Raw genomic sequence first — 25,617 nt, 5'->3', positions numbered from 1 at the left:
AGGTGAAATGTTATTACAGGACACACTGAATCATGTTCTATGGTTAAATGTGCACAGAGTATGGGGAAGGGAGGTTCTGAAATACAAACATGGCCCAGATGCCCACTGGTGTAAAATTCCTAACAGCTTGTGCAAAGAGAGGTTCCCTGGGGTGAAAACCACAGAAGTGGAAATAAAGTCAGAACAGTGATGCATTCAGAACAGGAGTTAATTTACAGATATCAAGCTGAAACTGAGCTAGGTGCATCAGGGGCTGGACCGGCTAAACAGCCTGGGGCAGAGGTGTCCACAGAAGCCGTTCCTCTTGGCATTAAGAACAGTGTGGCACGGTCAGTACAACTTTATTTTCTTAAGTTATTTAACCTTTTCTCCTACGAGTTCAGAGGTCATTTCTAGCAGATGTCTATCCCAAACTTGTAATTAGTAGGACAGCTATTGTAGACATGGGTTTAAAATTGCACATGGTGCCAGGTGTGGTGGTGCACATGCCTTTAATCCTAGCACTGAGTTTAAGGCCAGCCTGGTCTACAAAGCAAGTTCAAGTACTGCACAGAGAAACCCTGTCTCAAAATAAACGAACAAATAAACAAAGAGGATTGCATGTGATGGCACTCCTGGCTACTGTGTATGAGGCCCCAGGTTCAATTCCCAGTATCTCAAAAACAAGCAGCCAACGATGGACCGGTAAGGTTAATGGAAAGTCAGCGGGCATGAACTCCAGGTTCAGCCCCTTTCTGGAGCTAAGACCCAGACACATCACCTCCCCTCAGGTTCCTCAGCTAGCAAATGAGGAAGGGAATTAGAGGACAGGGAGAGGGAGCCTCCTTAGGTGCTGCTCCAAGTGTACGATCACGTGACCCCCGGTCTTTCTCGTGAATTGCTGCAACAGATTCTTTAATATCACAAGGTTGTCTGCTTTTGTCCAGGCTCTGGTTTCTGCCCCATCAGCCGTGAGAGCCTTCCCTTGTCCTCTGCCATGCTTATAGCACCAGGTTGGCTGCAAAGGACCAGGCAAAGAATTCGCTCCAGGGGAATGTCTAATGGAGAATTTAAGTGTAGTTGTCTGTATAGTTAGAGCATGATTTATTTGAAACATCCTTCCTTTGGTATTCAACTTCAGCATTTAACTGAAGGAGTAAAAAGAGAAGAAGGGGCCATTGCAGGGCCGGACCCTTGAACCATGATCTGAAATACAGGCTGGACGTGGAGAAGCCCAAGAGGCCATCACTGCTGCTGCCCTGAGTCTGTGTGTGTGTGTGTGTGTGTGTGTGTGTGTGTGTGTGTGTGTGTGTGTGTGTGTGTGTTTATGTATATGTGTGTGTGAATGTGTGTGTGAATGTGTGTGTGTGTGTTTATGTATATGTGTGTGTGAATGTGTGTGTGTGTGTGTGTGTGTAGGTGTGTGGGTGTGGGTGGGTGTGAGTGGTTTGTTTGCAATGTTGGGGCTTAAGGCCAGAGTTTCCCACTTGTGGGCAAGCTCTCTGTCACTGAGCCACACTCAGCCCAGCTTCGGGCTGGTTTTCACTTGGTTTACGGCAAACCAGGAATTGAAGGAGGCAATAATACTTCTTATCTCACTAAGTTGGGTTCATAGCTTCCTATAAATCTCTTTCCTTTGCTAGAGAAGCTGATAGTATACAGTCAGTAGCTCAGTGATTAGTCAGCTAAAAAAAATGTTCTGACAGCCTTTGGCATCAACTTAAATTGTAAATAAAGCATACTTACCACCCATTCTGGAATATTTTCATTAAAACTTAGTGTGTCGTAGCATTGAACACTTAGGGCTCAAGGCCATAGATGTCCTAAAATGATGGTTTCCTGTTAAACATTTGGTGTAATGTACATTTTTCTAGGGCAAGAAGAGAGCTCGTAACAGTAGAGTGATCTACTACCTTTGAAACCTGAACTGGGTTGTCATTCAAACATATATTTATTAACTGTCCTCTGCACATAACCCTGTGGTATGCCTGGGTAGTTGAGTAAAACCAAACACACTTCAGCTCTCCCTCACAAAAGACCCATGAGACACACAATAATAAGCAAATTCAGGGGATGAGGCAGTAGATCATGTCTAAAAGGTGATTTGACTGTGAGACAGCAGAGTAGACGAAGGCAGAGGAAGCAGGGCAGGTGTGCGGCTTGGGAAGCTGTGGAAAAGCAGGCATTCAAGCAGGCCCTTGACGGAGGGGAAGCGCCATGCTGACAGGGAAGGACTGTAAGCGCACATGTGTGCATGTGCCAGGCAGCTGGGGCCAAGTGTGTCAGCGACTGGGCAGGTGTGGAAGTGTCAGATCTCTACATCAGTGCAGAGAGGGGAAGCAGTGGGGTCAGGAAGAACTGTTCTTGAGGTCTCGGGAGCAAATGACACGATATACATATCCTTCCCAAGAATGAATCCAGGAAGGGTAAAAGGTGAGATCACTGCTGGCCTCTGTCCTGCCTCTCACAGGCCCCTCAAACCCCACTACAGTGATGCTTCCCAAAAGGGCTGTGGTCTGAGCCTTCTGCCTCCTTGGGCCTCACTGTCACCCCAAGTAGGCTGAATATTAGGACCCTGTCACCCCTCTGAGAGCAAGCCTGGTTGCTTGGGTATATGCATGTCCCATGTCACTGCTAGGGCTTCGGTGTTGGGAAAAGAACCTTGGGTCCTACTGCTCACTCACCTGACCTGACAGGAACCCCAACCTTCTAGGATCCCTTCAGAGCCGTGCCTGCACACTCTTGCTTGCTCTCCTTCTTGCTGGTGTGATGGTGATGTTGGAGAGCCCCTCCCCAGCATTCTTTGCCTCAATCTGTCTCACAAGTAGGTAAGATTTTTCTAATCCCGTGTTTGTTTTTTTTTTTATGGTTGAGGAGGAGTCTGGTGCTGAGATAATATACCCCCAACATCTGTCACACAGCTGCAAATGATGGTGCTAGACCCTTTTCTACTGCCCAGGCTACCCAGCCTTCAAGAGAACTCCATTGCTCCCCTCTTTACCTCTCAGGTTGGCATCAAAAGCACCCCCATTATGTGTAAGTAAATCTTCTCCTTGGGGGAGGTTTACTCAGAACTGGCATGGTATCCATGTAGCTGCCATGTTCCAGGCAGGAAGGCATCCTGCAGACACTTGCCAGGGTCCCTTCTCTCTACCACAGTCCTTTTCCCATAAGACCCCTCTCTGGTTTCCCCTGATGCTCTCTATGTTAATTCTTCTTCCTTCTTTAGCATTTCCGACCTTCCTTCCATTGGCTGCCCTCATCTCTCCAGAGAGACTTGGTACTGTGGCTCAGCTGCTCCCACCACTGACATGGGGTTTGGTAGCATTAGAGGTCTATCCTGCTCCTCCAGAGCCTTGTCAGTGCCCCCACATCGCCGGCCTGGCAGCCCTATGCTGCTGCTCCAGGTTACCCCACTCTGAGACACTCCCCACTCCTCCAAGGCTCCATAGCCATTGCCACAGAATGTTTTTTGGTATGTGACTTGGTAGTGGCCCCTGTGTGCTGACCATCCAGTTTCCCAGCTAAACTGCAATCGCTTTGGAAGTGCACACTAAATTTCATCTGTCACATACCTAAAAAGAGTAAATTCTTGTTAATGTTCCAATTAGTGAATGTTAATTTCTCCTTTTCCTCACTGGGTTTACAAATTCCTAGTATTCTGACATTTCTTTTTCACTCTTTTACAAAAACATCAGATTGTGATCATCAGAAAATAGAGGTTAAGGCAGATTGGAACCTCGCTTTTAAACTCACTTCTTAATCCATCCCAGGGTTTCCGATTGTTCCGGGTTAATTCTTCTTACCGAGGGTGTGTTATATTTGCTGCATTGAATGGTAAGAAAGAACAGCCTTTCTTTCCCGCATAACTGACTCCACTTTTGTTGGCGGGTTGAGGCCAGCCCTTCCATTTCACTGCAGTTATTATATTGGTGGCATTTTTTTATTTAGGAAAAGAAAAAAAAGCTTTATTCCACATGAACTTTTGTTACAAATCAGTTGATTGGGGCCAATCAATGGCAGATCTCTGAAAGGGTGTGGATTATCTGGTTAGCCCTTTGTGTGGCAAAAGGCTTAGATGTTGCTTGGCGCTTGGCTCTTTCTTCAGCCTGTAAAGAAGTGGGTTTTTGAAGGATCAACACCTGACTGAGCCCTGCCTTTTTCATGGTAATGTTTTCACCTGAGTTGCTCCTTATAGTACTAAGACTTGGTTAACTAATACTTATTTAACCTTGGAACAATGTTCATCGTAATCCGATTGGCAGATAGTCATTTATTTAGGCCTTTTCTGTGTCTCGTCAGGACCAGCAAATCTCAGTAGAGGATGCTGGGAGCGACTCCCTGCCCCCAAATAGGTTACCACTGCTTTGTTTCCCCCTTCCATGGGACATGTTTGGGCACCATGGGCTTTAAGCCCGCAGCCACACATTAGCAAAATAGATTTCCCCTTTGGACCGAACCCGCCTCTTCTAAAGCCCCACTCCTATGGCTGCCAGTGGCTCCTGTCCTTCAGTTGAGACCCAGTGTGGTCCTTCTGTTAGTACATCCGCAACTGTTTTTCCATGAGAACACTTCCAGATGAACATTACCGCTAATTAATACACAAACGGATCCAGCACAGTTTAATTATTTGGTAATGTTTTTCAGTGTTTTCTTAAAGATGATGCTTTACGAGTCAAGGCCTGAGCTTGCCTGGGTCGTGACCTCTCCACAGTGTTTGCAGTCTTGTTAAACAAGAAGAGAGGCAGAACATAAATTAGCGTCTCCATTATACGTTACCCCACACTTCCCGATCTTTCAACACTCGGAAGACATCGAGGGGCTGTAGAGAAAGTGGCATGAGGAAGATGGTCGTGATTAGAAAGTCCAGCTTTCTTTGCTTTTTTTTGAAGGAATTTTTTAAATTCATTTTACATACCAATCACAGATTCCCCTCTCCTCCCTCATCCTGCTCCCCTGCAGCCTCCCCCTCAACCCACTCCCCATTCCCTCCTCCAACAAGGCAAGGTCTCCCATGGGGAGTCAGCAGAGCCTGGTACATTCAGTAGAGGCAGGTCCAAGCCCCTCCCCCTGCATCAAGGCTGTGCAAGGTGTCCCACCATAGGTAGTGGGCTCCAAAAAGGCAGCTAATGCACCAGGGATGGATCCTGATCCTACTGCCATGAGGCCCTTTAAGCAGATCAAGCTACACAACTGTCTCCCTTGTGCAGAGGACCTAGTCCAGTCCCACACAGGCTCCACAACTGTTGGTCTAAAGTTCACGAGTTCCCACTAGCTTGGTTGGTTGTTTCTGTAGGATTCCCCATCATGATCTTGTTGCCCCTTGCTCATAGAATCCCTCTTCTCTCTCTTCGACTGGACTCCTGGAGCTCGGCCTGGTGCTTGGCTGTGGATCTCTGCATCTGCTTCCATCAGTTACTGGATGAAGGCTCTATGATGACAGTTAGGGTACTCAATGATGTGATTACTAGGGTAGGCCAGTTCAGGCACCCTCTCCACTATTGCTAGTAGTTTAAGCTGGGGTCATCCTTGTGGGTTCCTGGGACCCTCCCCAGCCACAGGCCTCTCCCCAGCCCCATCTCCCTCCATCATGGTCTCTCCTTCATTACGCCTCCACTCTGTCCCTGCTCCAGCTGGGCCATCTCATTCCCTCATGTTATCCCCCACCCTCACCCTCCATTGCTTCCCTCATCCCCATTACAGCCACTTTGGAAATCAGTATGGTGGTTTCTCAGAAAATTGGGAGTCAATCTTCATCAAGACTCCCCAGCTATACCACTCTTGGGCACATACTCAAGGAATGCTCAATCATTCCACAAGGACACTTGCTCAACTGTGTTCATAGCAGCACTATTCATAATAGCCAGAACCTGGAAACAACCTAGATGCCCCTCAACTGAAGAATGGATTAAGAAAATGTGGTACATATACACAATGGAGCACTACTCAGCAGTAAAAAACAAGACATCATGACATTTGCAGGCAAATGGATGGAACTAGAAAATATCATCCTGAGTGAGGTAACCCAGACTCAGAAGGACAAACATGGTATGAACTCACTCATAAGTGGATTCTAGATGTAAAGCAAAGGATAACTAGACTACAACCCAGAGAAGCTAGCTAACAAGGAGGACCCTAACAGTGATCGCCCTGGGAAGGGGAAATATAAGAGCTCTCCATGAAGTGGAGCTGTCTTCTGTAATGAGCAAGAGGCATCTGCAGAGCCTCTCTTTTAGGGAGACCAATGTTTCCCTCTGTGAGAGGAGAGAGATGAGGTAGCTGGGCAGATGCTGGGAACCTAAGGGGAGGAAAGCAGCTGATTTCCATAGTTATTATGAGCCAGAAGGCCAAGACAGGAGCGTCACCGAGCTCAGGAATTGAAGGCCAGCCTGGGCACATAGCCAGATACTGTCAAAAGAGTCACAATTGTAATGAGACTGCTCCAGCTTTGATATCTGTTAGCTTTGAGGAACCTTCCAAAGTTAGCATTGGAATTTATTGTTAATGTATTTTTTTTTTTAGAATAGAAGCCTTTTTTGATATAGTTGAAATACATGTAACTGTGTTCATGAGTGTGATTACCTCAGCACCCAGCTTTTGTTTCGGGGGTTTTGGGGGTTTTTTTGCCTTTGGACCTCTGCTCTGTCTGATTTAGTGTCTTTCCTGCTCACCTTCTGAATCAGCCCACCCATTGCAGACTTGGCCTGCAGCCTCCTCTCCACAGAGAGCACAGCTTCTTCTGCCTGGTGTATAATATGCCTCCTTTCCTCATGGCATAGTGTGTGGAGTTTGTTGTCGTTTTTATCTTTCTGCCTCTCTATACAAGATCATTCCACAGTCATTCAGGAACTTGGCAGATATCTGTTGATAAGCATTTGATTTTATTTTTTTTGGTTGATATACTTTTTTCTAGTTGATTTATTGAACAGTAATAATGATTAGCTTTTAATTTGTATATATCATAAATAAATTTCTAACATGGAATCTTTATATAGTCATCTGTTAAACCAAGGAGTTAATATTGTCAGGAGGGTTTCTGCTTGTGTGTGTGTGTGTGTGTGTGTGTGTGTGTGTGTGTGTGTGTGTGTGTGGTGTGTTTATGTGTGCACACATACATATGCATACATAGAACTTGAACTGGTCTCTATGCATGTAGGCAAGTACTCTACCAGTGAGCCACAGCTCTGCCTTCTACTTTGTTTCTTATGGACTTTTTTTGGTTTTTCGAGACAGGGTTTCTCTGTATAGCTTTGCGCCTTTCCTGGATCTCGCTCTGTAGACCAGGCTGGCCTGGAACTCACAAAGATTCACCTGCCTCTGCCTCCCGAGTGCTGGGATTAAAGGTATGCGCCACCACCGCCCAGCCTTCTTAAGGACTTTGTGATGGTGCATTATTATTCTTGGCATATAGTGGACAAAAGCAATGAGTAAGATTGAGAAAAGCTGTCTTGCTTTGTTGACAATTAGTGGTATAGTGTATACAAAGCCCAAGTTGAAGTCTTTGGAGGTTTGGGGGCTAAGCAGAGGGGATTGTTTTATTTTGGAGACAGGGTCTTATGCAGCCCTGGCTAGCCTGGAACTCACTATGTAGACCAAGTGGCAGAGGTAGGCAGATCTCTGTGAGTTAGGAGCTAGCTAGTCCACATATTGAGTTCTAGGCCAGCCACAGCTACATAGTGAGACCCTATCTAAAGAAAAGCCCTACTTTGGATCACATTCTGACTTGAGAATGGAACTGTAGCACACACTTTGGTATCTCTGGCTTTGGTTTGGTGTTCCCCAATTTACTGGTCCCTTGTCTGCTGGCGTTAGTGGGAAGGACCTGCTTCATTGTTATTGCTTCTGAGTTGTGGCATCTATGCCTTGTTTAGTTTTACTTGGAAAATCCTGGGTTTTTTGTATGTCTTTTGCCTGCTCATTTACATACACAAATAAGCAGATTCTGCTCATATCATTCAAGCTTCCTCCAGTCTCCTCGTTTCTGTGCACTGTAACACATCTTTCTCTCGGTAACCAGGGCCGCAAGCTTCTCATCATCGGGACCACCAGCCGCAAAGATGTCCTTCAAGAAATGGAGATGCTTAATGCCTTCAGCACCACCATCCATGTACCCAACATTGCCACAGGAGAGCAGCTGCTGGAAGCTTTGGAGGTAAAGATGAGTCGCTGTTAGAAACTGTTTATCAGAAAGGAGCTGAGGCCTGAGATAATTGAGGAAGGGTCTTCAGCCATAGCAACGGGCATTTAGTGGCACATCAAGCTAGAATGTGGGGCCCTGGGATGTTATCTTAAGTGCTTTTCAGAAGCTAGAGAGGACGGATGCAAAGGAGAGCAGATAAACTTCTCATTCCCGGATGTGGGCAGCACACAGACTGCAGGGGTCAGTCACTCTCTTTCCAGCAGGTGATGCCTCCAGATTACATGACAGGGGCTCAGGTGGGTACAGTATTGGGGGGGGGGTCATCACTGTCTCTTCACAATGGCTGGCAGCACATTTGTTTGCACTTAATAAACCAGAACAATGATTAAATCCTTTGAAACTACAAAAAAGCTACCCAAACTTTACAACTTTATAACATAGAAGTGTTTCCTTAATTTTTAAAGCCTTTAATTTAGACACTGAGTCTTTCATTAAGTGTTGATTAATATTAATGTGCACAAATGACTGGATGAGATCTGTTGGAAAATGTGATGTAAGTTGTTCGGTGTGGGAAAGTCAGGGATGTTTCTTAAAGGTCCCATCACTTAAGAGTTGCTGTGTGCTCCCCACAGAGCAGAAGTCAGTATGAGAAGTAGTTCTGGGTCACCTGTTTGAGCAGCCTTTTGTGGCCAGGATGGGAAAGAGCAAAAGCCGGGCTACTTTGACACATACAGATTGTCCCTAGGAAGGAATGCTAACACATTTCACTTGTGTTTATCATAGATTGGAGCTGTTTTCCCCCAGCAAATATGACTCTAAGTTTACTGGAGGTCTCTAGAAAAACAGCTTAAGATATGTCTCTTCTAGACACGGCAATCTCAGCACCAGGGAGGCTGAGGCAGGAGGATTACAGTGAGTTTGAGGAGAGTCTGGGCTATGGAATAAGGCCTTGCCCTTGTGTGGTCACACATGGCTAGGAAGGCCAATCCATCCCATTCAGGTAGCCCCTCCCACTGTTCACTTAAGGGTGTTGGTGTGTGCACTGCAAGTGTCTTTACTGTTGTTTATTGCTTTTGTAGCTTTTGGGCAACTTCAAAGATAAGGAACGCACCACAATTGCTCAGCAAGTCAAAGGGAAGAAGGTCTGGATAGGAATCAAGAAGTTACTAATGTTGATTGAGATGTCCCTGCAGGTAAGGCAATTCCTTCTCTGTGTGAGTCACAGGAACGGCAGTGGCACACCAAGAGGGCCTTCCATCCTCTCCCAGAGCCCAGGGACACTGGTGCCATCCTTAATCTTCAGAGACAGATGAGAACAGCATAGTGTGACTTTTAATTTTAATGTGGAGGTCTAAAAATTAGAAAGGACTTTAAAGAGCAATCTAGAAAATATGAGGGCCATGTCCACAGGTTGTCAATGAATTAGCACTCTGCTGTGATGCTCTATCTACATCATGGTCAGCAAGTGACTGCAAAAGCCTGGGAGATGTGTAAGGACAGACACGTTGACTCGTACAGGTTAGATGTGACCTCTGTCTATATCCCCTGACTGAACTCCTAGAAATTTCTTTCATTTTTTATTTTTGTTTTTGTTTTTTGAGACAGGATTTCTCTGTGGAGCCCTGGCTGTCCTGGAACTCACTCTGTAGACCAGGCTGGCCTCAAATTCAGAGATCCGCCTGCCTCTGCCTCCCTAATGCTGGGATTAAAGGCGTGCACCACCATGCTTAGCTCCCTAGAAGTCCTACGCAGACTGCTGTATGCTTAAAGCATCCAGGCTGCCATAGATAGCCCCAGGCTACTGCCATTATCACATCCTGTCACAGGCAGAGGAGACTACTTTGGAACTTCCTGGTATCTACTATGACTCCCTCCCTTCTTCTGGAACTCCTTGTTTCCATGTGCCTGTACACATATACACATGTACAGCATACATGTGTGCAGACTAAGGTCTGTGTGTTCACACACCTGGGCTGCCACCCACTGCACATGGCCCCAGGGCCAGCTCAGCACTCCCTCGCACAAATGAATGGGTATGTGAATGAGTGAATGAGTGATCCATCCCCAGACTTGAGTAGATAGATTGGAGTTATCCTAAGCATTATGCGTCACTGGGTAGCCCTGCCCTTCCCAGTGTGACCAATGGGGTTTCTCAGATTCACATTTACAGCTGAAGGAAGCTCTAGGGCCAATAAATAAGAAATATGGAGAGATGTTGTTTTAATTCTCTCTGATAAACAATTTAAAATTAAATTTTTGTGGTTTTTCAGACACCAGGAGTTTCCCGAGCTTCCAGCAACTGTTTTTAAGTGGATTTATGTATTTTCCATTATGAGTAGTAAATTAGACCATAGACTGAGTGAAGGCGCACATTCAGGTGTATTGGCTCTGTCCCTGAGACAAGATAAATCTGTCAGAAACTCAGCACTACCTTCTTTGTTCAGTTTCAGTACAATCTTTTAAAATAATTGCATAGAAGAAACTATGCAAGGTTTTTCTCCCCCCCCCCTCCTGGGATGCCTGCAGCTCAGTGATCAAGTTAATACCTCTTATGTGTGTGGGGTAGAAAGTGAGAGTGGGGTGTTCGGCCTAATCTTCAGCGACTGACACTTCATAGGCCTGGGGTTTGAACCCCTTCACGTCAAATGGATTCCATGCAGCTGAGTGACTTCTCTTTAGATCTGCCTCAGGAGCTCAGCCCGAATAGAGAGGCATGTAGTTCAGCAGAATGGAAGTCATGCTCACTCGGCTCGCCATACCCGATTTTGTTAAAACTTGCTCGGTGTTGAGGATCTGCTCTGACTGGATGTCACCTGAGGGAATAAAGTCATTTATCTAGATTACTTTTTTCCTCCCTTTCTCTTGACTTTTAATTCCATAGCTACAGGCAAGTCAGTAAGTCGTTCCTCACACATATTAAATATAGTTAATGGGCAAGGACCTGCATGTGCTGACTACAGCGAGCTCCAGCCAGCTCCATTTTTCAGAAAGAACTTTGACAACTGATTCATGTGTAATTCTAGTCCCAAAGAGGAAAAATAGTTCTTTTGTTAGCTGTTTGTACTTTTTCCTACTTCTTTGTAGTCTGACCCCTTAACTTTGATACATTGGAAACTTCTGTTCAGTGTTTCGCTGGGGACAGAGGGAAGAATCTCTTTTACAAAGTGGTTGGAAGGGAATTTGATTGCACAGCTGCCCCCAGCTGCACACAGCGTTGCATTTGCAAGCTGCTCCTAGAGGGCAGGGAGTTCCTCTTGGGAACAGACTTCTGCCCTACAACATGCTTTAAACGTGAGGTGTTTCTTACAATAAAAATTCATACTAAGGAATTAAAGATGTTTGTTTGTAAGGATCGTTTTTCCAGGTCACCTTAAGTTTCAATAAGAGTACCATATTCCCTAAGTATACCACACACTTAACAAAGTGGAGTAAATTGGATACAAAATGACAACTAAGAGAGATAATTAGTAGCAATGACTCCAACCTAGCTCCTGGATCAAAACCCACCATCTTGTCTTGGGCCTGTGGCACATTGGCAGCAAGAGGCCAGGTGTCCGTAGAGCCCCTCAGCACTTTCTGCTCCCTTAAGTGTGGCGGTAGCTCCACCACTCCCAAAAGGATACTGCAGCTAAGAAAGCCAGGTCACTGAGTATGTGCAAGTCATACCTGTATTCTGGTCACTCAGTCAGCCTCAATTTGGTTTCTTCGAGTTCTGTCATCTTCCTTCAGTAAGATGTATGAATTGGACATCATTTGAACTCCCAGGAGTCATAGCCCCCTGACTGCATCCAAGCATGTCTGGACCCCCATGAGTGACCATAGTCTAGTTTATGATGGTGCCCTACTGGTATGTTTTTCCTCCTCACACCAAAGGGAGCACTTGGCTGAGAAGCCCCATTGGGACAAAAAACATAAGCTGCTTTGTTATGCTTCCAGACATTGGCCAGGGAGCAGGTAGCACATCTCTGAATGCCATTGGAAGCAAGTGACCAAGCCTCGCCCTGGTGTGAAAAAAGTGGTTTTTTTTTTTTTTAATGAAAAGTGCCATCAACATGTCTTATTTGTTTCTTCTGATGATTTTAGATGGATCCTGAGTACCGAGTGAGGAAGTTCTTGGCCCTCTTGAGAGAAGAAGGCACGTAAGTACATGCTGTGCTCAGGAGCACCCACTGTAGGTCCCCATCTGCGAGGTACCAGGGCTTCCCCTGAGCACTGCTGCACCACAGTGCATGGGTCTGATGCTTTCTTTCCTACATAACCTTGTTCCCATGTATTAGCATCTTCCTGTGCTGTAGGTCTGAGGGACCAAGCTTGGAAGTGGGCTGTTCTGTCTGCCTGCTCTCCCTGTCCTGCTTCTCAGAGCTTCCTTGTCACTGTGCAGGGAAAACTTGATGGAACATATTTATTGGAACCTGCTTTTTAAATGCATGGAGCTGTGACCATTTTCTTTTAGAAAATGCCCATCAAATAGCAAATGCATGTTGAAAAATGTAGAGAAAACAGGAAGCTTTTAGTGATTTCTTGGTGAATTTTTTTGGCAGAGCTCATGGATTTGTGTCTGCTTTGGAATTTCTTTTGCAGTAGCCCTCTGGACTTTGATTGAAAACGGACTGTTTACAGCAGTGACCAAGGGAAGTGACCAAGGTAAAGATGGCCTGGGATAGTCGTCACTCACCGTACTCAAGATACCTTGACACACTTGCTCTGCATGATTAGTGCAGTAAACTCCCTCGTGCTTCTCAGATATCCTAGTGTTTGCTGGAAGGTGTAAACTTGCTTTAGACCACTGTGCTCACCGCCCATGCTAGCTAAGATGATGCGTGCTCACATGGGAGGCATGCTGCACCTGTGCACGATGCTCCCGCCACGCCCACCCCTAGAAAACACCTGGCCAACCAGAAGGTAGGCTTCTACCTGTGACCAAGAGCAAAGGAGGAAGTCCTGAGGGATTCACTTAGCGCTCCTCTGTGCTAACAGCTGGGTATCTGGTTAAGAGGTTCTTCCACAGAATGGGTTATTATCTTTGTCTGAAGAAACAGGCTTTGAATGTCTAAGATGCTGTTCTCAATCATTTTCAGAGATATTTCCAAGTTGCAATCAGGAGAGCTTTCCTAATCGGAAGTCCCATCATTCCTGTGGTGGCTGTGATATGCCCTGAGTGTAATTAATTTGTTCTGTGGTAAGAGATATGCTAATCATTACCACTTGGTAGATGCTGTTAAAACCTTATGAAAGATACATATGGAAAGCTGTGCATCTCTAAACAGAAAAAAAAATTAAAATAATTTACAAGCCTCTCAGCTCTAATTAGTGTCCAACTGTAAGTGGGTCAGCTCCCTGGGATGACGTCAGAGGCTTGTTAGTGCCATCCTCTACCTTTTGCTGAGCCGAATGGCTTATAATTTACTCTCCCTGCATCTCAAGTGATCTGTAATGTCTAAAGCACATAATGAAACACTATTATCCAGCCAAACAAGCCACCTCCTAGTCCTCTCTCTCAGTCCTTGAATATCCATTCCAGTGTGTTCGGTTCTTCCAAAACAGGAGGAACGCACCCAGCCCTTTGGAGGGTGATTTGTCTAATCAGTGGGTTAGAAGACATTTAATTAGGTCGTCATTTGTGGTGATGAGTCTTAGGGAGCATGCCCCTCTCCCTGCTGCTGCTAAAAAAACGCAAAGACAGCGATCCGAAGTCATCCGGGAGGCTTGATGCCGCAGGGGCACCTGGTTATGACTCTGATACTGTCCCCACGGTAGAAAGCCAATCATCTCCTGATCTTGCTGTCTGTATGCTTTGTTTTGGGTTTTCATCCCTGGCTTATTTTGTGGCTTTAGAAGAGTGGATTGTGTTGTGAACTGGGATGCCTGTGGCCAGTACCGTGGTCCCCGTCCATCACCATGGTCCCTGCTGTCTGTGGTCCCGCCTTTCTCCTCCCAACAAAGCCGTGTATGGATTAACTTATGTTTCTTGTTCAGTGAAGTTAATGTCTTGTGTTTTTGTCCAAAATTATATTGAAAAAGATAAATATTATATTGTGTAATGCAAATTGAAGGATTGCAATAAAGAGCAAATATACTTGAAATGTGTGTAGATCAGTATTTACCGAACAGCTCTGATCACTTGACAGGACTGTCCGAAGAAGGGGCTCAGAAGAGAAGCCCCTCCTTGTTTTGTTACAACCAGCACAGGAAATGGATAGTCTTGAGGGGGCTGGAGAGACGGCTGAACAGTTAAGAGCACTTACTCTTCCAGAGGACCCGGTTTGATTCCCAGAATCCACATGGCAGCTCACAACTGTCTCTAACTCACACATGCGGTACACAGATATATATGCAAGCAAAACCCATAAACTAAGTTTTAGGCCAAGCTGATGGCACATGCCTTTAATCTCAGCACTTGTATTTATGTATGTATTATATATGTATATGTATGTAGTTAGTATCCAGAATGTGTTTTAAGATTGTCTTATTGTAGCCTAAAAATTACAGTGAGCAGCCTCTAAGTTTTGACCATATATCCTGGAATTACGGTGGAGATTCGGTTATGTGTGATAATCAAACCCTAACAGACCTGCGGAAGCAGAGTCAACTATCCATAGGCAGCTGACCAGACACAGAAGGCAAAGGCAGGATTTCGGTTAGTGAAGAATGAAAGCCACTGGCAGCTGCTGGGGTTGAGTCCCAGTGACAGCCTGGTGGTCACCAGCACACTGACACCATGGCATCAAGATACACTGATAACACCTACGATCCACAGGAGCCCCAAGGAGGTGAGTGTGGGATTTGCAAGGAGGATGGGGTGTAGTGGTGCACACCTGTAATCCCAGCACTCCAGAGGCAGAGCTGGACAGTCAGCACAACTTTGAGGCCAGCCTGGTCTACATAGTGCCAGGATAGCCAGCACTGCAGAATGAGACTGTCCACTCTGAAATTGCAATGGCGTGTATTTGTGACTCTCTAGCACAGTCTCCATAGTGGACAGCCACTGTTGGGGATTGATTAGTGGTGAGAGAGCCAAGTTCTGTTAAGCCAGGCATGGCAGTGGAACACCGTACTTTATGCTGAACTCACTTCCTGAGTGTAGACCCGCTATTCATGCTACATGCAGGTATGCCCAGCAACACACGAGAAAACCAGCAGGCCCACCCAGCACAGCCTCACTCCATTTACCTTGCTTCTTCTAGCTTTCTCCTCAGCTCTTCTCCCTGAATTTGTGTCTCATCCATGAACTCAACAGCCTGTCTTCAGAATAAGATTGCTTTGAATAAAACCTCACAATATTGTCCCATTTTCTTCACTCAAAAAAAATTTTTGTTGTTGTTGTTTTAAAGACAGGGTCTCACTATGTAGCACTGGCTGGCCTAGAACAGAGATCCACCCATCTCTGCCTCCAAGGTGCTTAAATTAAAGGCACGAACCACCATGTACAACTTGAAACATCCTTTGTCCAGTGTTTCTAACTAACGTTCAAGCTCAGCTATAGATTGTATTCTCCTTAATAGAATACGATGGTCATAGGATACAGATAGCTTTACTAAGTATGACTGGGAACCATTTAAATATTTGGCAATCTTGTAGGTTCAAAAAAATAAAAAATAAAACCCAGAATGCCGGGAGAGAAGAGTATTTACCTCATGGGAAAGTGAAATGGAATAAAAGATGGCTGGCTGCTCAAGCCAGAGCTCTGCCTCTGCCCTCGAGGTGCTTCTCACAAGTGGGACAAGATTTCTAGAGGTGAAAGATGCATCGCAAGAAGGCTCTTGTGGACCGAGGGGGTAAGGCAAGGGACCTGGTGCTGGCAACCCATCTCCACCATCCAAAGTCGATTTACCTCCTTTTCTGATGGTGCAGTGCAAGGAACGGTTATCTCTAATAGTGGTAGACCAGGAGAAAGAAAGGAAAAACCACACCCAAACAAAAAACTCTTTAGCTCTTCTCTGAAGCATGTGCCAAGAACACCAAGGGGACATGTAGTGGGCAGCTGTTCTTTGATCTTGAAGCACCACCCCTGGAGATGCAGCAGGTAACTGTTGCTCCCCCTGCCTATGACCCTGAAGTACATGCCCCCGGGGCGTGGCCTCTCAGTGACCCTTAAGACCTGAGATGCAGGTAGGCATCACCCTCTTCACTCCCTCATGGGACTTAGATCCAGAACCTGTGTCAGTTCTGTTCCTTACAGTGAGTTTTTTCCCTTAATAAATTCTTTGCTCTTTAAACAGACTCCATGGATTTCTCGTTATAGGGATGTTTTGTAGGTAGGTCTGAGAACTAAAGTCATAAAACTGTAGGCCTTTAATCCCAGCACTCAGGAGATTGAGGTAGACAGGTTTCTGTGAATTCAAGGCCAGCCTGGTCTACAAAGCTAGTTCTATAGCCAAGGCTACACCAAGAAACCCTATCTTGAAAAACAAAAACATCATCAACAGCAACAAAAAAAAAGATGATGGGATGAGGCCCCAGATGAGTCTTCCTGCAGCTCCAGCCCAAGAGAGTGCCCTTCCCAGAGTTCCCAGCAAGTTCTTTCTGTCCAAACCAACCTACACTTCCAATGTCAAGTGGTCCAGAGCTCAGGTGGAACACACCGTCTTGCCAACCTACTTACCTCTTCCACAGTTCAGCTGTTATACAGAGCTGGGGTGGGGGGCAGCCATTCCTGGTCCAGCTTCGTTTTCTGTAGTACAGTTCCTCAACAAACAGTGACAATGTGGTGAGGAGGGGTAAGATAATGGCTGGCCAGCCCTACGACCCACTGACCTGAGCCAAATCTTTTAGAAATATCGGAGACATCAACATACATGTTGAAAATGTTCAAGTCTGTGAATGAATTACCGACCAAATTTGTTCTTCCCCATATTGGAAATTCCTTGTTTGATGTTGACTTAGTGTCAAGTAATCCTTTAAGTCTCATGTCACATCTGCTGTCCATGACATCTCATCTTGCTTAAAGAACAGAGGAAATGACCGTAATGTGGCCATTTAATTAGCAGAGGCCATGACCTTCAGATACCCTTGACCTAAGGATGAATCTGGAGACCCCACACATTGTACAATGTATCTGTTTGAAGTTTACCTTTTCTTTAATGACTTAATGGAAAAAAACTGCATGATGAAATAGATTTTCTCCAAATATATATATATATATATATATTTATATAATATATAATCTTAGTTAACTCAAAGGTATATACATTATATAATAAATAATATTTATAAAAAGAGACTTTTTGAATATAAAATCAAAAAGATCAACAACTTCTACAACTTTTTACAAAACTTTGGATACAGCAGGTTGGTAGGAAATTCCCATTGGATACTATTACCTGACTGTGGCGAGGATAATTACAATGCACTCATGTACTATTATTAAATAATTACTTGTCAGCTATTTGAATACACCCCAGAAACATGACTTTATCACTTTTAATATAGAATACATAGATATGAAAAGACTTAAATTTTGTATCCGTTCTGCTGAAGTGTCCTCATATAAGCAAGCATTATCTGGTTGACTTTGATTTCAGACTCCTGGAAGGAGAAGTGGGAGGGGGCATTTGGGATGCTAGGAAGGGGTGGGAGGTGTACTTTGAACAGTGCTCATGGTCACAGGGTAGGGAGTGCAGGCAAGGGCCTACTTGGGCCTGCTTAGCAAGCCAGCTGCACAACAGGAAGGTTAAGTAGCTGCCCGGATGTCAAGCCAGTTAGCAGACCCCAGACAGAAGGGGTAAGGACAAATCCTGGCTCTGCTCCATCCCTGGGTTGCATCTCCACTTTCTGATGCTCCTTAAGACAGAGTTGATGGGTTGATCTGTGCTGCCACGCCCATCTTTCTAACCCCAGCCAGGACCACCGTGCATCATAACCTGGCTGGCAGCTGCTCCATTCTCCGGCTTGCCGCCTCTCAGCATGGAATCCAGATCTTGGGAACTGAGATAGGCTACCTCACTTGCAGGTGGGGGAAGGGAAGGGCTGTGTTCAGGTTCTCTTGTCTTTTGGGTTATTCAAGCCAAAAGGAGAGAAGGACTCAGGGAGACCTGCCCTCCTAACTCAAGGGAAACGGGAATCTTCACCCTCCACGACGGCCAGCCGCAAATTTGGAATCACAAGCTGATTGTTTCCATACTGGTGCTGTTAGTTAACTAAGCTGTTCTCCCTAGTGTCTGCTGGTGAGCAGGATTGAGAGGGGCAGAGCAGCCCCTCTTTCTGCAGGAAGTGCATGGAGCTGGAAGAGACTTTCCTCCACGTCTAACCTATTTACAAGGGCCACCATGACAAGCAGATGCAGTACAGTGGAAGCTGCAGAACGACAGAGAAAGATGTTGAGATCTGACTATTTCTAATGCAGAGCAGGGCTATAGAAAAAAGTGAGCCTAAAACTGGAACTCATCTACTCTTCAAATGGCTTCCCAGGCCGTCCGGAATTCGGAGTTCTTCAAAACTCAAGATCCGGCTCCGACAATGGCCCAGGGCCTCCCCGCCACTACATCCTGGCTGTCCCTATGGTTTTTCTTAGAATGGGATGGTGTGCCAATTTGAATGGGAGTAGATGGACAAAAGGGACTGCAGGGCTCTGTCCTACTTCACACCCCACCTCAGAGGCAGCTTGGAGACAGAATCTTGCCATGCTCTCGTCTTTCCCACGGGGCCTAGAGCTCGCATTAGCCCAGCCTGTTCTGTTGCAGTAGAATTTTTTTTCATTTTTATTTTCTTTAACATGTGCAAAGGTAAGCCTCGGGTCTGTCCCCAGCAGACCCTGGAAAACCAAAACAGAAAGCCCCTCTGTAAAGCCACACACCATCCAGAGCAGGGTGAGAATGTTAGATGAGAAAGGAGGGGTCTCCCGTCCCAGACGGCTGGGGCCAGGTCGTTGATCACATGCAGCTGGCAAACAGTCCACGCTCCTTGCTGGCCAGCGCCGAAGGCTGGCCCAGGTCTCGATCCTGCTTCCCATGGGACTTCGATGAATGGATCCAGCAGCACAATCTACCCCTTCCCAGTGCCCTTTGGGAAATAAACAGGAAGAGTCAGGAACCTGGTAACTGCTGTTGACATCACCCCCTGGGATGCAAAGATCGAAGGCCTGTTGACAGGGCTGTTCTTGCTCTCTCCTAACCTCAGAGCCTGCTGTGGAGGGAGGACATGCCATCAGCAGGAACAGAAAAAAAAAAAAAAAATCAAACCTAGCTGAGGAAGCCCGCTGTAAGTAACTAGGGCAGCATTATTCCATGCAGAGATGGAGAAGCCCGGTGGTCTGAGAGACTGACCAGCAGGGCTAGTGCCACTGGCCACACGTTCTGTGTTTGTGCTCAGGTACCAGGAGCTTGTAGGAATTGTCCAAAAGAAAGGGAGTCAACTTAACTAATTATGGTGAATCCTTTCCCAGAATGCTCTACTGAGAATGTTGACTCCTCTGTACAGTCCTATCCGGTAGGATTTGAGGTACCAAGGCCATCACCGCCCAGGAACCCCCTGGTAACCCTCAGCTGTGGGACTGGCAGAGCTGAAACAGGCAGCGCAAGATTCCACAAAAGACTAGTGACAGACCCAGGTCATATGGCCAGTTAGATGAGGTGACTGGGTCCATAGCTTTTCCAACACAGCAAAAAAAGCATAAACCCGATGCTTGTAAACTACTGGTATTCAGGTACCAAGCCAGCAGCTAACTGGAGACAGTGGACAACCCATGCAATGGAGAAAGTGTCTTCCCCACTTAGGCAGGGCGGGGATGCCGCCACTGTGCTGAGCTCTCCCCGGAGGATACGGAGGGCATATGGCCTGCCCTGCGGCTCCTTCTCTGCCTGTTCTGCCAAGAAAAATGCCAGAGACTTTCTCTGCCTACTGTCTCCCTGTCTGATGGTCTCCATCAGTAGTAGTAGCACCTACAGGGGTTAGAGGGTAGGAAGGAAATGGGTCTCAACCAGCTTTGGGCAAAGCAGGCTGCAAGAGCCTGGAGAAAGTAACTCTTGACCAGCCCTGCTGAGCCTCGGAGCCTGAGCACTGGGCCAGGCTCTTCATGACTGTATCCAGTTCCCAGCAGCCCAGCAGGACACAGATCTTATCAAGAGGAAACCCGGGCTCAGAGAGGCAAAGGACCTCACAGTGAGAGAGAGCTCCCTTCTTATCAGGAAGTGTGAGTTTGCGAGCCCCACTATCTGACAGACTGAGGCTGTGATCTACATGGTCTTGAAACCGTATCTGCATGATACTGGAAAAACACCAAGCGTCTATCGTAGAAATGTAGAGAAAAGGGGCTGCTTTCCTTCCTCCCTCCCCTGCGCTGGAGAGTGAATCCAGGGTTTGATAGGCGCTCCATTACCCAGCTACACCTGATTCTTCTTAGGGGATGATTTTTAGTACAAGGGTTGGAGCAGAGCGTTTCCTAGACTTTGAAGACCAACCCAGCACTTCCTTCTTTGCCTGGAGGATCTCAGTTGCCCACATGCGCAAGGACTGAGTCACAGGATCTGTATCTGGCTGGACCCACACTGCCTCTATGGGTCCAATATGAGGCCTGGGCTGGGGGTGCTGGGGCCCTAGCAAGCTGACATAGGGGGCAAGCACATGAGTCTGTCTAGGCCACTAATACAGTCTGTCCTTCAGTGAATGGGCGGGCTAGACAAATGGCCCGCCTACCTGGCCAGAAGGAGACTACACCTACATCTCCCAACGGCCAGAGCTCGTGTCAGCTGATTGGAGTGTCAGGGCTACATCATACCACAGAGGACCTCAGAGAAAGTGACCAGCCATGGTTTTCTGACATCCCTTCCACCCCAACACACCACACTACTGTCAACCTGTGAGTCTCCGTGCTCAGTGACCCTTCTTCTAGCCTTTCTAAGAGCAGAATCAGAGGTAGTTCTTGGGATGTCAGGTACCTCCCAGCCCGACACAGTGCCAACATGAGCTACCAGCTCCAGTGTGTCACTGGCTCCAAGGTGCTTGGGTGGAACACATTGCCCTGGCCAGCCATAAACTGACAGAAAGCTGCATTTCCATCAGTCAAGCACTGTCCCTGAAGTTCTTCTCCTCATTCCTCACAGTAGCTCAGGAAGGGTAACAGATGTTATTAAAGTCAGAGTTGGTGGTTGACAAGTGGGGTGAGCGGCTGATGGTGGGACCTAATAGCAAAGCCTGCGATGCATGGCAGACCCTTCTCGGGGGAGAGGCACAGAGAGAAGGGCCACGCTGGCCTTAGGAAGCTCCCATGCCAGAGACTTTCGGGCCACTCTGCTTCTAGGCTGACCTTCCCTGGGGTCCTCCCACGCAGACCACCTCTGGGAAGCTTGGCGCATAATCCACCAGCCTTTTATCCCGTGATTACTCACCACAGTCACTCTGAACTGGGATCCTTTCTCCTTCCCATCTCCCTCCATAAACTTGGTGAGAGTGCTCCCTGCTCCACCCAAGCTTCAGATCTTGCTCCCCCACCCACCTCCCCAAGCTCTGGAGGATTTGTGCTAGGCCAAAGCTTGCCCTCTTGGTTCATGGTTGACGTGAAATGACTCTGCCCCAGGGTATGAGACACTTTCCAACCCACTGTTTCAGACTTTTTTTTTAAGGACAGGGTCTCACTATGTATTCCTGGCTGTCCTGGAACTTTCTATGTGTACCAGACCAGCCTCAAAGTCACAGAGACCTATTTGCCTCTGCCTCCTGAGTGCTGGTATTAAAAGCCAGTGCCACTATACCCAGATCCTGTTTCTGGTACCTGAACCTCTCCTTGTTGGACAGTGAGGCCACTGAGGCCCTAAGAAATGAAAATTAGGGGCATGGCTTGAACCAGACCTCAGCCTCTCTCTTCTGGCTGCGCAGATGCTCAATAATGACAGCCGGCAGCCATGAACAAATCTGGTCTAGCTCACCATTGCTAATTTGTGTAAGGTTTTTAATCAATTGCTTGTGGCTTATGTGCACACCGTGGGTTATTACCTGAGCCTGGTGTAAATTGGCTACGTCACTGCCCAAAGATCGTTCCCATGGAAGTGTGGGAAGCCCTGGATTCCCACTTGGGCTGGGGGAACTTGTTTGTCTTGGGAAGCTTAAAACAGAGAAGAGGGGAGAGCAGCCCTGCGCCGCGCCCTGCACCCTACCTGGCTCCCTACTTGCAGGTGTGCACATCATAGATGCGGATGCACTCTTGGCAGCTGACGTAGCAGCACCAGTGAAAGACACAATGACATTTCTCCTTCCTCTTCTCCGTCCTCGTGTTGTGGCCACGGCCACAGCACAGAAGATCGCAGCCATCGATGCCATGGGAGGTGACATTACAAGTCCTGTCCCTGGTGCCAAAGGAGCCCGTCTCTGGGTTGGGCTCACAGAAGTTGGGGGAGTTCTCATAGTAGACGAGGTCCCTCTCGGTGGGTGGCTTGAAGAGGGCGTACTTGGCTCGCAGGGTCTCCACCCAGCCTCGGGACTCCCGGTGCTTCTCCACCACCATCTCTGAGGCGCTGTCGTACTTGTCCTTGAGGAAGTCGCCAATGGCACGGAAGTCGGGCTGGGCCCACCAGCAGGTCTTCACCTCACAGCTGCCCGACAACCCATGGCATTTGCACTTCAGGTGCATGTGGTCCAGGATGGTCTAGGGGAAAGGAGTAGCAGCTAGCCCACACTGACCCATCTGGGGCACCTCCCCCTCTGTACCACCTCCCCCTCTGTACCACACCCTCTTTCACCCTTACTCGGTGCCAGGAAGAAAGGATGCAAACCAGTGTCCCTAGTCACACCCCGAGCACCAGCGGCAGGCTTCATGTTCACCCCGCATTCACACAGGTGGTGCTAACAAGGGACTGTTAGGCCCCTTCGATGTTGTCGCTGAGAGCTAAGCGATTGGCTCAAGGTTCCACAACCACAGGCAGGGGGAAGGCTGGATTCATCAAGTCAGTTCCCACCCCCCAACCACATCACAGGCTTGCACAGACTCAGCCTGCCAAGCAGCATGCTATAGTAGAGTCTGCAGGTGCTTCTACAGGGCAGCAACACTTCTGGGCAGATTTATGTCCCCCAGAGAACCAGGAACAGGGCCACATGTGAGTCTGATACCAGAACCTACAAGATGGGGAGAACTGACTCCTGCAAGTTGTCCTCTGACTTCCACACACACACAGCGTGACATGTATACAGAGACAAAGAATAAGCAAATGTACTTAAATTAAAAAAAAAAAAAAAAAAAAACTACTTAGGAGCAGCTGGGGGAAAGAAAGGAGGGCGCTCAAGGGAGTACTCTGGGGTGTGGATGGGCCAGGAATCCCAGAGCTGTGGGTAGCTGACTCACCGTGCGGCCTGCTTCGTTATTATGCTTGTTCATAGCCGAGCGGGCATCGGGTCTGTTTTCCCGTGCATCTGCAAACTCCCGCGACACAAGCACCCCGAAGTCGGCGTCCTCGCTGCAGCCGCCCCACTTCCAGCCTTCTCCAGGTGGCCCCTTATGATGCGAGTCGCAGCCGCAGATGGTGGAGGTACCCTCGGCGCAGGAGCGCGTGACCGCGAAGGCTACACCAGCCGAGGCGATGGCATGCACGAAGGCAGATTCGCGAGTGGCTGCAGAAGGATGTCGGAAGAAGACGCTCAGGCTGGAGTCTAGGGTACAAAGCCTGGACTCTGAGGGCTGGGAAAGAGCTCAATGGCTCACTGGCCATCGAGGGAAAAGCCAGGTGCCCTCCTGCTCCTCTTTAGTGAGTCCAGACCCTAGTTGTTATTCTCCCTTTACAGATGGGCAAACTGAGGCCCGGGCTGCAATGCTGCTCTGATGGGGGGGGGGTGTCTATGATGGGGCGGGAATGAACACTGAGGAGCTAGGTGGCCACGCTCTGTCCTGGCTCTTGGTCTCCAATTTTGCACCTTCACAAGCACACCTTCCCAAAACAGTTCTGAGCCCTCTACTCTGGAAACTGGACTCTGCAGCCTAAACCTACTAATCCACCTATGTTCTGCCCTCGGTTCCCCGAAGGCAGATTCCTCATCTGAGTTTCCCTTTACACTCTGCAAAACGGGTGCAGCTTCTCCCGCCATAGCTGCCCATTTCCTGTCCACATCCTTCAAAGCCACAAGGGTCGAGACACAGCATAGTTTTTCTGCCTTTGGCCCCAGGGTCCCGGGAAGAGGAGATTCTCAGGGGGGTGTCTCTAGCTACCTCCTGAACGCTTCGAACACACAGATCTGTCTTTCGGATGCTTTATTCCCTAAAATGTTCTAAACTCTGTTTTATAGTCAGAGCACTACGAGGCCAGAGGCCCAGCCATCTCTTCTTATAGGACCCCAGAGCGGGTCGTGCCATATTGCACAGGTGGTCGGACCCAGGTCTCCTTTCCTAGGTCATAAGCCACAGCAGCCTCTGCTGGCACGAAGTCCTCACGCGCCGCTGGCGCGTCCCACTTTCCCTGTAGCCTGACGAGGATCGTGGAGAGGGAGCTGCCGCAGGAGCACGGGCCGGGCCCCGGGGGCTGCGCGGTGGTGATCCGGGCCTCTGGCCCCGTGCTCCCCAGGGGAGGGCGCCCCTGGCTTCCGGCGGTCCGGCCCCGCCACGCTCGGTTCCCAGCGCCGGGGCCGCGGGGGTGGCGGGGGCGGGGCGGGGATTAGCCTGGGAGCGGCGCTGCCAGCCCCGCTGTGCCGGTCCCCGTCCGGCGGGGCCCGCTGCGCCGCTCAATCCGCCTTTGTTCGCACGGTGTCACACCGCATTACCCGCATAATGCGGCCGCCGAGCCCCGGCCGCCGGGCCGGCCGCCACCACGTAGCAACGGGCGGCTCCCGCGGCCGGGCCGCGCCCCCAGCCCCGGCGCCGGGCAGCGCGATCCCCGGGAGGCGGCGGCCAGAGGGCGTGTGAATGGCGCGGCGACCGGAGCGGGCGCGCGGCGGGGGGCGGCGCTCGCGCCCTCGGGGAGCCGCGGGGGACCGCGGCCTCGCGCCTTCCGGCAGCCCACCCCCGCACCTGCTAGGACGTGGGCAAAAGTGGACAGGACCCACCGCCTGCTCACGGGGCACCGGGGCGCGGGTACGCCTTCCCGGAACCTCACCCCACTGCCTGCATCAAATCCCAGTGTCTCAGCCCCATAGTCCCTGCACAACTGGGACACAAACTGCCCTCTTGCAGTGGGACTGAGGCATGTGGCGCAACCCGCTGAGGCGAATCTAAACAGCAGACCCACAGCGAACCGGTATAAAGCCGAAAGGTCTGGGTGGACGATGTCCTGGGCGGGAGGCGTGATCACAAGGCCGGTGTTGCTTTTGGGGAGGCGTCAGGACGCCCGGCTGTTTGATTAAGCGCTACCTGGACTGAGGTGGGGCGCCGGAAGGCGGTGAGACCAACAAGCAGGCAAGATCGGGTTTGAAAAGTCAGCCGCCGCCGCCGCCACTTGGCCCCAATTAGAGGCCAAACCTTTTATGTAAACAAGGAATAATTAGCTTTGATAATAGAAGCGTAAACAGAATCATCATCCATTGATTTGCTAATTGCCCTCCTGTCCCATGACAATAGCCAGCGTTTTTTGCCGGTAAGTTGTACAGAC

At 48.5% G+C, this 25,617-nt stretch overlaps 2 protein-coding genes across 2 annotated transcripts in view; one reads left to right on the top strand and one right to left on the bottom strand.

The window, feature by feature from the left end:
• Nsf (N-ethylmaleimide sensitive factor, vesicle fusing ATPase) overlaps positions 1 to 14,202 on the top strand; it is a 138,980-nt gene extending 124,778 nt beyond the window's left edge. Inside the window, exons 18-21 of the mRNA XM_036195643.1 lie at positions 7,997 to 8,131; positions 9,199 to 9,312; positions 12,203 to 12,258; positions 12,701 to 14,202. Coding sequence (XP_036051536.1) covers positions 7,997 to 8,131; positions 9,199 to 9,312; positions 12,203 to 12,258; positions 12,701 to 12,722 — 327 coding nt within the window. The 3' untranslated portion in view covers positions 12,723 to 14,202. The remainder of the gene's footprint in view (positions 1 to 7,996; positions 8,132 to 9,198; positions 9,313 to 12,202; positions 12,259 to 12,700) is intronic.
• A 2,978-nt stretch (positions 14,203 to 17,180) lies between these two features.
• Wnt3 (Wnt family member 3) overlaps positions 17,181 to 25,617 on the bottom strand; it is a 44,739-nt gene continuing 36,302 nt past the window's right edge. Inside the window, exons 3-5 of the mRNA XM_036196269.1 lie at positions 23,388 to 23,653; positions 22,207 to 22,694; positions 17,181 to 19,117 (exon numbers count right to left, since the gene is read on the bottom strand). Of these exons, the coding sequence (XP_036052162.1) occupies positions 22,215 to 22,694; positions 23,388 to 23,653 (746 nt within the window). The 3' untranslated portion in view covers positions 17,181 to 19,117; positions 22,207 to 22,214. The remainder of the gene's footprint in view (positions 19,118 to 22,206; positions 22,695 to 23,387; positions 23,654 to 25,617) is intronic.

Source organism: Onychomys torridus, chromosome 8 (genome assembly GCF_903995425.1).
Source record: "Onychomys torridus chromosome 8, mOncTor1.1, whole genome shotgun sequence".
NCBI classification, from domain to species: Eukaryota; Metazoa; Chordata; class Mammalia; order Rodentia; family Cricetidae; genus Onychomys; species Onychomys torridus.
Note: the sequence above shows the minus strand (reverse complement) of the source record. Positions and strands in the feature narration are given on the sequence as shown.